We start from the raw sequence: 10,488 nt of genomic DNA on the forward strand, positions 1-10,488 counted from the left end.
TTATTGATCTTCTTTTGCTAAAAAAGGTATCTCTTTCTCTTCTGCTCTTTTTAGTTCCAAACCAAATTCAGAACATCTATGTCTCATCGATTCTAGAGCCACTGATCATATGACAGATTGCTCAAAATTGTTCCCACTTATAGTGCTTGTGCAGATCATAAAAAGGTAAAGATAGTCAATGGTACTTTTTCCACCATAGTTGGAGTTGGTTATATCCCTATTTCTAAAACTCTAACTCTTCATGATGTCCTTCATGTTCTAAATTTGGCATCTAACTTGTTTTCCATAAGCAAATTGACACAAGATCTTAACTGTTTGGCTATTTTTAACCTGGTTAATTGTCAATTTCAAGAGTTGAAATTGGGGAGGATGATTGGTCGTGCTAAAGAGGTTAATGGTCTCTATCTCTTTGATGATGAGGTTGATCTTAAGGAGGAATGTCATAGTAATTGTCTCAACTCACTTTTGGTTCATAATAATGAAGAAATAATGTTATGACATTATAGGTTAGGACACCCAAATTTTTTGTATTTGAAGCACTTATTTCCCGAGTATTTTAAAAATAAAAACCCAGATTGATTTTTCTCTGAAGTTTTCCAATTTGCATCGTCGTTCTTCCTATTCTCCGCAGACGCATAAACCATCTAGTCTGTTCACATTAATTCATAGTGATGTTTGGGGACCTTGTAGGGACCCTACTCCTAATGGAAAAAGATGGTTTATTACCTTCATAGATGGTCATACTCGATTACCTTGGGTTTACTTAACGAAAACAAAATGTGAAGTTGAAAGTATCTTCAAATGATTTTGACCAAATTTCGTAGTGATAATGGAAAGGCTACAACAAGGTATCATTCATCAGAATTCATATGTGGATACTCCACAAAAAAAAATGGAGTGGCTGAACGAAAAAAATAAACATCTTCTTAAAGTTGGCTAGGGCATTGTTGTTTCAAAATAAGGTTCCAAAGTATCTTTGGGGAGAAGCAATTCTCACTAGAACATATTTGATAAATATGATGTCTATCAAAGTGTTAAATTACAAAACTATGTTTGATGTTTTCACAAGTCTATTTCCTAATAATAAACTTTCATACACTCTACCCCAAAAAGGATACAAATGTTTTGAACCTATTTCCAAAAATATTTCTATGACTATGGATGCCACTTTCTTTGAAAAAAACTCATTTTTTTGGTAATCATCTTCAAGGGGGATAATAGAAGAAGAAGATGTTCAATATTTAAAAATTGCAAATCTAAATTTTCTAAACAATTTGGAAAAAACACATCGTGAGAAGAGTAACATAACATAATCCTATTTGAAAATACTAGAAATTGAGGAAAGTAACACAACAAAATCCTTGGGTGAATCTAGTTAAGAAAGTCGTGAACATGATATTCAAGAAATGTCTTGACAGAACCACAAGTTGAGAATGAGATAGTTGAAATTGGTAATAAAGGTATCCAACCCTTTGACCACGTATACTTAAGGAAAAAAGTGTCACAGAGAAGATAACCTCAACAGTGCCAAACATCCAAGAATCCAATAGGTAAAATTTTTTCTAATTTTATTGTACCCTTTCAAAATCTGAAAAATTCTAATCATAATAATCTTGTATTTGTTGACCCTGTTCCCAGTGATGTTGTCCCTTTATAACCTACCTTTGATGATTCTAGTCTACCCATTGGTGTTAGAAAAGGGCTAAGAGCATGTACAAAACATCGTATCTCTAACTTTATATCTTATGATAAATTGTCCCCCATTTTTAGGGATTTTACATGTGAACTTAACAAAACACATATCCCAAGAGATATACAACAAGCTCTAAGGGTTCATAAGTGGAAAGAAGTTGTCTTTGAGGAGATGATTGCTCTTATAAAAAAAATCAAACTTGGAAAAAGGTGGATCTAGCTAGAGGAAAGAGAACTGTGCAAGTGCAAATGGGTGTTCACCATAAAACACAAGGCTGATGGATCAATAGAGGGGTATAAGGTCAGGCTAGTTGTCAAAGGCTTTACACAAATTTATGGTATTGATTACTCAGAAACCTTTGCTCCTGTTGCGAAATTTAACACCATTAGAGTTCTTTTATCTTTAGCCGTTAACTTGGATTGGCCTTTATATCATCTAGACGTAAAAAATAGTTTTTTTAAATGGAGATTTAGAGGAGCAAGTCTATATGGATTCATCCTTGGGGTTTGAATTTAAATTCAACCAAAAGGTCTGCAAGCTTCATAAGTCTCTTTATGGCTTGAAACAGTCACCTCGAGCATGGTTTGAAACATTCACCCAATTTGTTAAGAAGCAGAGATATTCTCAATGTCGAAGCAATCACACCATGTTTGTGAAATATTTTTCTGAAAGTAAAATGGCTACATTGATCATTTATGTAGATGATATTGTTATCACTGGGGATGATTCTAATGAAATAAAAAAATTGAAGGCATCTCTTGTTGCTGAGTTTGAAATTAAAGATCTTGGATCTTTACAATATTTTCTGGGAAAGGAAATTGTAAGATTAAAGAAAGGGATTGTTGTATCACAACATAAATATATTTTAGATCTTCTAAAAGAAACCAGGATGATGGGTTGTAGGCCAACTGATACTCCAATAGATCCTAATTAGAAAATTGATAGTGATGGTAATGGTGATCAAGTGGATAGATCTTGGTATCAAAGATTAGTAGGAAGACTAATTTATCTATCTCATATTCGTCCAAATATAGTCTTTGTTGTTAGCTTAGTGAGTCAGTTTATGCACTCACCTCACAAAGAACATTTAGAGGTTGTTCACCGTATTCTAAGGTATCTCAAAAGTTCCCCCCAAAAAGGGACTATTTTTCAAAAAAATTGATCAACAAGGCATTAAGGTATTTGCTGGCACATATTGGGCATGGTCCATCACTGGTAGAAAGTCAACATCTGGTAATTGCACATTTGTTTGGGGAAACTTAGTTACTTGGAGAAGGAAGAAACAAAATGTAGTAGTTAGAAGCAGTGCTAAAACATAATTTAGGGCAATAGCCCAAGGTGTTTGTGAAATCCTATGGCTTCAAAGAATCTTAGAAGAGCTTAAACTTCCTATAACTCTTCCAATGAAGCTGTATTGCGACATCATTATAATTTTAATATTTCTTTGGATTTTGTCACCATAAAATCAACAAAATTTGATTTTGGTCCCTATAAGAAGTTTGTTTGTGTTGACATATAGCAATCAGATCTTATATGATTGTGTTTATTAGTTGATTTTCTATTTAAGTTTATTTGTATCTTGGGAAAGAATCAAATCACTCTGATTTGATTTATTTCCAAATTTACTTTTCCTTTATTCTCTGCATTCATTAGATAACTGGCGGCATTGTGTGTGTGTGTGTGTGTGTGTATATATATATATATATATATATATGTTTGTGTTGTTTCAGTTTCAATAATAATTAAAAAAAAAAATATTATTCCCTCTTTTGTTTTAACTTAACTACACCCTAAGCACAATATTTATTAATCATCCATTCAACATAATTAACTATATATTTGAACATTGTTAACCATCCAATAATTATCAAATTTGTGTGTGAAAGTATCATTTTTCAAAATTTTAGTTGAGAGAAAAGATTGGAATAATGGGAATACCTGAATAGGGAAATCCATTTGAGGTCTCCTAGATGACCAATTAATGTTTTCCCAATTTACTGATGGAGGAAACATTTTATAGTCTTTTTGCACGAAAAATCCCTAAGACATTATAATATTACAATTCTTAGACATTGTGAAAATAAAATTGATTTGACTATTTTAGAACAATTTTACATTACATATCAGACCTGACATTCTTCTGCTATGATATTAATAACTTCTAGCCATTTAACAGACCGGGCTCCAATAACACCAGGAACAATCACACGTAATGGATAACCATGATCTCTATTAAGAGGCTAAAGAAAAGCAACAAGATATTGATTAAACTGAGATTAGAACATCAGATCAGTATAATAACACATTATGTCATAACCTCCAGTGGCAAAACTCCCAGTCTCTAAAAAACCAAAAAAAATAAATCAACCACCACCACCAAGCCTTTTCCCACTAAGTATGTTCAGATACATAAATCAAAAGACGCAATAGCATTTTATTATATAGAATATCGGGTTCCAGCTCATTAATCTCTAAGTTGTTCTAATAGTTCCTCTTATAATTTTCAAAATTAAATTAAAAACACAACAATAAACGAGATTTTCACTTACTTCTCCATTCATCTCATAAGCAAGTAGAACATCTGCTTCAGGATTTGTAGCCTGACTTAGTGGAATTGATGCCTTGTATGGGCCTCCATTTTCCTCCTATACTTTTTCAAGATTTACCGAAACAACAAAGTAATATTCATGGATGAAATAAATAATTTGAAAGAGTCCGAAATCTCTGAAATACTGTTTCACAAACCATAGTCATTACCTTACACTGATCAATGCTTACAAATTCAACATGTTTTCCTCCAAATTTAGCAGTACTTGTCAACTTTGCTATTCCAACAAGTTCAAGTACATCACTCAATTTAGCACCACCCCACACAGCTGGGAGAAAAATATAATCAAACAACGATTAGATGTTAACGTATTAGAATAAACATGCCAAACATAGATAGATGAAGGCTTAATTGCAGTTTTTGCCCCCCTATTTTAGCTGAATCACGAAAATAGTCCTCTCATTTTATTTCTCTCGTGTTTTGGTTCCTCAAACAAAATTTTGGTCTAAAACCTGATAAAATGTCGTTTTTTTGCGCTTATTTAAGTCACACCATGCCTCAAGATCTCATGGTGTAACAATTGTACTTGCGATCTATGATCATAAATGGTGTGGTGTGGTTTAAAAAAATAACACTTCATCAAGTTTTGGACCAAAATTCTGTTTGGAGACTAAAATTGAGGAGAAATAAACTGAGGAGATTATTTTCGTTATTCAGCTAAAATAAGGGGATCAAAACTGCAATTAAGCCATAGATGAATAATGGGTTATAATCATCTAATATTTCATGACGGCTGCAGTCAATTGTAATTTAACCACGTGTCAACACGCCTTCAATCTGAAATGTCGACGCTACATAAACAAAAATACCTAGTCCGACAAAATTTGATAGAAAAGCTCCAAGAATAATGAAATTTTATGAAATCATTCACATTTTGACAGGCTATTAAAAGAATCAAAAGACGCCTGAGTCAGTATCCATCAAAATGTAAGTACTAACCATTGGCAATAGCAGAAACACCCCAGCCAACTCCCTTAACTGTTTTAATCTTGCTCATAGCAGTCCTTCTATTTCCTGCACACTGAAAATTCCAGAGGGAAAACCAAATTTATTTGATGAATGAAGCACACATAAAACCAGAACGATATTGTTCTTCCATGCAACTCTATATCATCCGATAAAAATTAGTATGAATTTATATCCATCCAACCTGTAGTGTGGCAGTGACATTGTACTTGGGAAGCATCCTGTAATCAAATAGCAAAATCAGTTTTCTGTTTGAAAGGCAAATTATTGGAGATAAATATAGGAAATTAATTGAATATTCGGCATCCTATAATTAATTGAATATATTGCTTTAAACAACAAATAAAATGATACAATTAGTATATGATTCCATTGATTGTTGATATTCAAAAATTTATAGAAGCTGAGATTTCTAAACCAGCACCAACCTGATATCTTTCATAAAAACTTGTTTGGTATTTTCTATCAAACCAGATATTGACACACTGTATCTGCTCTGCCAAACATGTCATGAAAAAAATGTTCAAAAGCCACTATAGTGAACAACATTGACCAAAAGAAGTATAATTAATAAGATTAACATATCACTTTTCTATGTCATCGACTATTGGTATGGGACCATGATTTCTCTTGTAGAATAAATCTGCAGGAGTCAAATATGTTGAAATCAAGGCAGAACATGGTGGCTCAGCATTGAAAGGTTCCTGAGGATAACAATACATTGGAATTCAGAAACAGATAGCTAAAAACATGCAGGAGAAAAAATATAATATCTAAATGAAATATCACATTCAATTCAAGAACCACTGGACCATATACGTTTTGACTTTAACAACGATGCGTTGCACAAACGTCAAGTCATATCTCACCATTTAGATATTTTTTAAGTTGTTTTAAGAAATAATATTTAGAACATAACAACATATATAATTAAACTATATTTACATTGTCTGCATACCAACTGTTTAAACTGATACTTTTAGCATAAGCTATTCAACAACAAAACTTTTAAATAGGCATTTTCTGGTAGGGTTGGATCTATGTTGGGAACACCTAAACGCACGGTGAACTGAAAGCTTAGTTCTAGCTTTAACACAAACTTGAGACGTCACTGTGGAAATTACAGCTTCCAAACACATGATTAGTTCTTCAAATTGTAATGGTCGATCTATTTAGTTCTTCAAATTTGCAAATATAGAAATTTAGTCCACTAAATTGATAAATGTCAATCATCTTATTTCTTTTTTCAAATTCTGCACCACAATTTTAAAGGTTTTTTGTTTGTCTTGATGTAGCAAAAGACTATTTAAGTCAAATATGTATGTCTTTTGTTGGTTTCATGGAGAGTCAAAATTAATTGATATACTTAAATTTAAGGGACTCATTTTTTAAATTTTGCACCACAATTTTAAAGGTTTTTTGTTTGTCTTGATGTAGCAAAAGACTATTTAAGTCAAATATGTATGTCTTTTGTTGGTTTCATGGAGAGTCAAAATTAATTGATATACTTAAATTTAAGGGACTCATTTTTTATTTTATAATTTTGAGAGACTAAATTGACCGACTCTTACAATTTCAAGGACTAAAATGACTATTTACTCGAAACTAACTTTTACTTTAGTAATAATTGTCTTTACCTCACTATTAGGACGTCATTTCAGAAAAATGTAACACTTTCAAATACCTCACCACCCTTTATTGTTTTTGCATATGCATGTTCAAAATACATACAATACATACATATGAGCTTCAAAGTAGAAGCTAATTATATTACTGTTGTGTATATGCAGTTAATTGTATTACTATTGTCTTTCTTATAAGATTAATACTCTAATTAATTCTCCCTCCTATCTTAAATATAAACAACTTTTATAGACTCAAAATTACTTATATTTAAGATCGAAAAGAATATAAAGGAAGTCAATGTAATAAACTAAGAAAAATAAAAATTCAAATTCAATATGATATTTTGTTTTAGGAAACCACCGTAATTATGGTTTATGGCACACGATGGCTCCACAAACTATCCTCACAAGTTTCAGCTCTTTGAATCGACTATGAGACTAATCTGTGCTGGTGGTTTAGATGACAGCTTAAAGTTCTTCGTCCCTTTCCAAATATGTGTTCTATGGAGATTGAAACATAGTTGTCCTCCACAAGCTCAATCTTGTTTAACCAACAGACTCATTCTAATTATGTAATGCAATATGATATCATGGTAAATTGTATTTGCATATAATAAAAAATAATATTTTAAAAAATATAAATAAATAAATGAAAAGAGAAAAGCTTGCCTTGGAGTTAATTTGAAGAGATGAGTGACGAGTAGGTTCTGTAGAATAATCAGAAGGGCCAGTGATTCCCGGCATTGTTCTCTAACGTCTCAGAAACAAACCAACACAAGGTACGATTTGGAGATGGTGGCAATGGCAATAACAACCACAACTTCTAATTCTACATGAAGTTTATAAAATGCGACATGAGTGGAGGATGATGGTTCTGGGTCCCACTCTTCATTTTATAATGGATATCCGACGGGGATGAAATATGGACACGTGGAGCATTTGCATTTCTGCTGACATGTTATGTTCATTTTGCAGCATTTTTTCATTAATTTTTTAATTAATTAATAATAAATAACCACTTTCTTTTCCTACCATTGGTTATAGCTGTTTTTTCTGTTTCTTATCTTGCCCACCACTATCTTTGTCCTTTTCGGATTAGTCTTTAATCTGATGTTCAAAAGTTTAAGGTTAAAAAAGAAAAGCAACGAACCAGGATGTATCTCACCGGTTTTGTTGTGTTTGTTCACTTAATTGTTTCTGATTATATCTTAGAACCTCGTACCTGACTGCTTTTGTGTCTATGTTCATTTTTTCTTCTCTCAAGAGATTTTGTGTTTATTTACTTTAGAGGCAAAAATGATATTTGTTAGACAGACGAATTTAGAATGGATTAAAACTGGAGAAAATGAATTAGACTTGCTATAGCCGCTTACAACTTAGCTGAAGTAAATTACATAGTTATATAGATCAAACAACATCACCATATTCTATTATATATCATATTTTTATAGGGTGTAAAGTTGGATTGATGGCCAAAGTAGGAGAGTAAAGGAGTAAAATCATAAGGTAGTTTTGAGTTCGATTTTCACCTCAAACATATACTATCGAATTAATAATTAACATACTAACAATAGCGGTTTCAAAAAATAAATATCATATCTTTATCTAAACAGTTGACTTCTAAATCTTATTTGATAGATTCTTTTGTAATTTTTATTGGTCTTCCTTTTGCCTCTACATATTTCTTCCATACATGCTCAAACCACCTAAAAAGAGATTCAAATGTCTTTTATATAATAGATGTTACCTTAATTGGATCTTCAATGCTATCTTTTTTAATCTTATCTTTTCCAACATTCAATCCAACATAACACTCTCAACTATGCTACATTTATGTTACTCTCGTGATGTCATATTACTACTGCAAAACACTTTGTCATATACGACATCCTTCATCTTACAGCTATACAATAACAAAATTCCTTTAGGTACCTTTTTATCACACAAAAACCCCGAGACAATCCACCATTTCATCCACCTCCACTTGAATCTGATGGCTTGCATCTAATTGAATTTTTGTTGTTTTGTACTATGAGCCCAAAACATTTAAATTGTGTCAAATAAAGTAAAAGACAAAATACTTTCATATTTATTACTATAGCTCTAAGTTGTTTATATAGGGGAAAAAATTACAATAGTAATATTGAGTATTAATGACATAATCATAAAATAAAAATAAATAGAATAATATAAAATAAAAGAGAATCAAATATGATTTTCCTTGATCCATCAAACACCCCCTCTCAAGTTGGTGCATAGATATCTGTCATACCCAACTTGACTATAAGTCGCTCAAAATTGGGTCTTGTCAAACTTTTTGTCAAGATATCAGCAGTTTGCTGATTGGAAGTCACAAATGGCAGACATATAATTCCAACATCAATTTTTTCTTTTATGAAATGGCGGTCAGTCTCAATGTGCTTGGTTCTAACAATTTTAAGGGTGATTTAACTTTCATCCAAGAGTTTACGAATCCACAAAGTTCACATATTCCTTGAGTCATTGCTCTGAATTCGGCTTATGCACTGCTTCGAGCAACAACCCCTTGTTTCTTACTTCTCCAAGTGACAAAATTTCCCCAAACATAGACACAATATCCAGTAGTAGATTTTCTATCAATAATTGATCCTGCCCAATCAGCATTTGTAAATATAAAGGCTTATCTGTCATTAATTTTCTTGAAGTACAAACCCTTTCCAGGATTGGATTTCAACTACCTTAATATCTGATGAACTGCCTCCAAGTGTTCTTCATACGGAGAATGCATGAATTGGCTTACAACACTCACAAAGAAAGCGATGCCATGTCTAGTGTGGGCTAGATAAATAAGTTTGTCAACCAACCTCTGATATCTTCCAATCTCAATAGGAACATTGCATTTCTCCCAAAGTTTAACATTTAATTCCATAGGAGTATTTGTTGCTCTACACCCACTCATCCAAGCTTCTTACAAGAGATCTAGGATGTACTTCCTTTGAGAAATAATAATTCCCTTATTTCAGCGAGCAACTTCCATACCAAGAAAATATTTAAGCGCGCCTAAATCTTTGATCTCAAATTCTTTTATCAAATTCTTCTTCAATCTTTCCATCTCAATAATGACATCTCTTGTGAGAATAATATCATCTACATAAACAATTAGAATTACAATTTTACCAACATTAGATAACTTCATGAATAGTGTATGGTCTAAATGTCCCTACATATATCCTTGCATTTTGACAGACCGATTGAATTTTTCAAACCAAGCCCTTGGGGATTACTTGAAACCATAAAGGAAGTTTGGTAGTTTGCACACATTTGAACCAAACTTATCTTCAAAACTAGGTGGACTATCCATGTATACTTCCTCTTCCAAATCACCATTCAGGAAAGCATTTTTTACATCAAGTTGGTTAAGAGACCAATCTAAATTCACCGCCAAGGACAAGAGAACTCTAATAGTGTTTAATTTGGCAACATGAGCAAAAGTCTCTAAGTAATTAATGTATGAGTAAACCCTTTAGCAACCAAGTGTGTCTTGTATCTTTTAACCGTGTTATCAGAATTATATTTCACAGTAAATACCCATTTACAGTCAACGGTATTCTTTCCTA

At 32.3% G+C, this 10,488-nt stretch overlaps 1 protein-coding gene across 4 annotated transcripts in view; it reads right to left on the bottom strand.

The window, feature by feature from the left end:
- LOC101504772 (sulfite oxidase-like) overlaps nt 1-7,745 on the bottom strand; it is a 14,954-nt gene extending 7,209 nt beyond the window's left edge. For 2 of the 4 annotated variants that reach the window (XM_073365599.1, XM_073365600.1), the window contains exons 1-9: nt 7,562-7,745; nt 5,856-5,971; nt 5,696-5,758; nt 5,452-5,488; nt 5,241-5,322; nt 4,451-4,569; nt 4,243-4,338; nt 3,823-3,933; nt 3,632-3,733 (exon numbers count right to left, since the gene is read on the bottom strand). In XM_073365599.1, coding sequence (XP_073221700.1) covers nt 3,632-3,733; nt 3,823-3,933; nt 4,243-4,338; nt 4,451-4,569; nt 5,241-5,322; nt 5,452-5,488; nt 5,696-5,758; nt 5,856-5,971; nt 7,562-7,636 — 801 coding nt within the window. In that variant the 5' untranslated portion in view covers nt 7,637-7,745. The remainder of the gene's footprint in view (nt 1-3,631; nt 3,734-3,822; nt 3,934-4,242; nt 4,339-4,450; nt 4,570-5,240; nt 5,323-5,451; nt 5,489-5,695; nt 5,759-5,855; nt 5,972-7,561) is intronic. The other 2 variants (XM_004513572.4, XM_027330221.2) reach the window with 2 other exon arrangements.
- Nucleotides 7,746-10,488: the final 2,743 nt, after the last annotated feature.

The sequence above is a fragment of the Cicer arietinum genome, chromosome 3 (genome assembly GCF_000331145.2).
Source record: "Cicer arietinum cultivar CDC Frontier isolate Library 1 chromosome 3, Cicar.CDCFrontier_v2.0, whole genome shotgun sequence".
NCBI classification, from domain to species: domain Eukaryota; kingdom Viridiplantae; phylum Streptophyta; class Magnoliopsida; order Fabales; family Fabaceae; genus Cicer; species Cicer arietinum.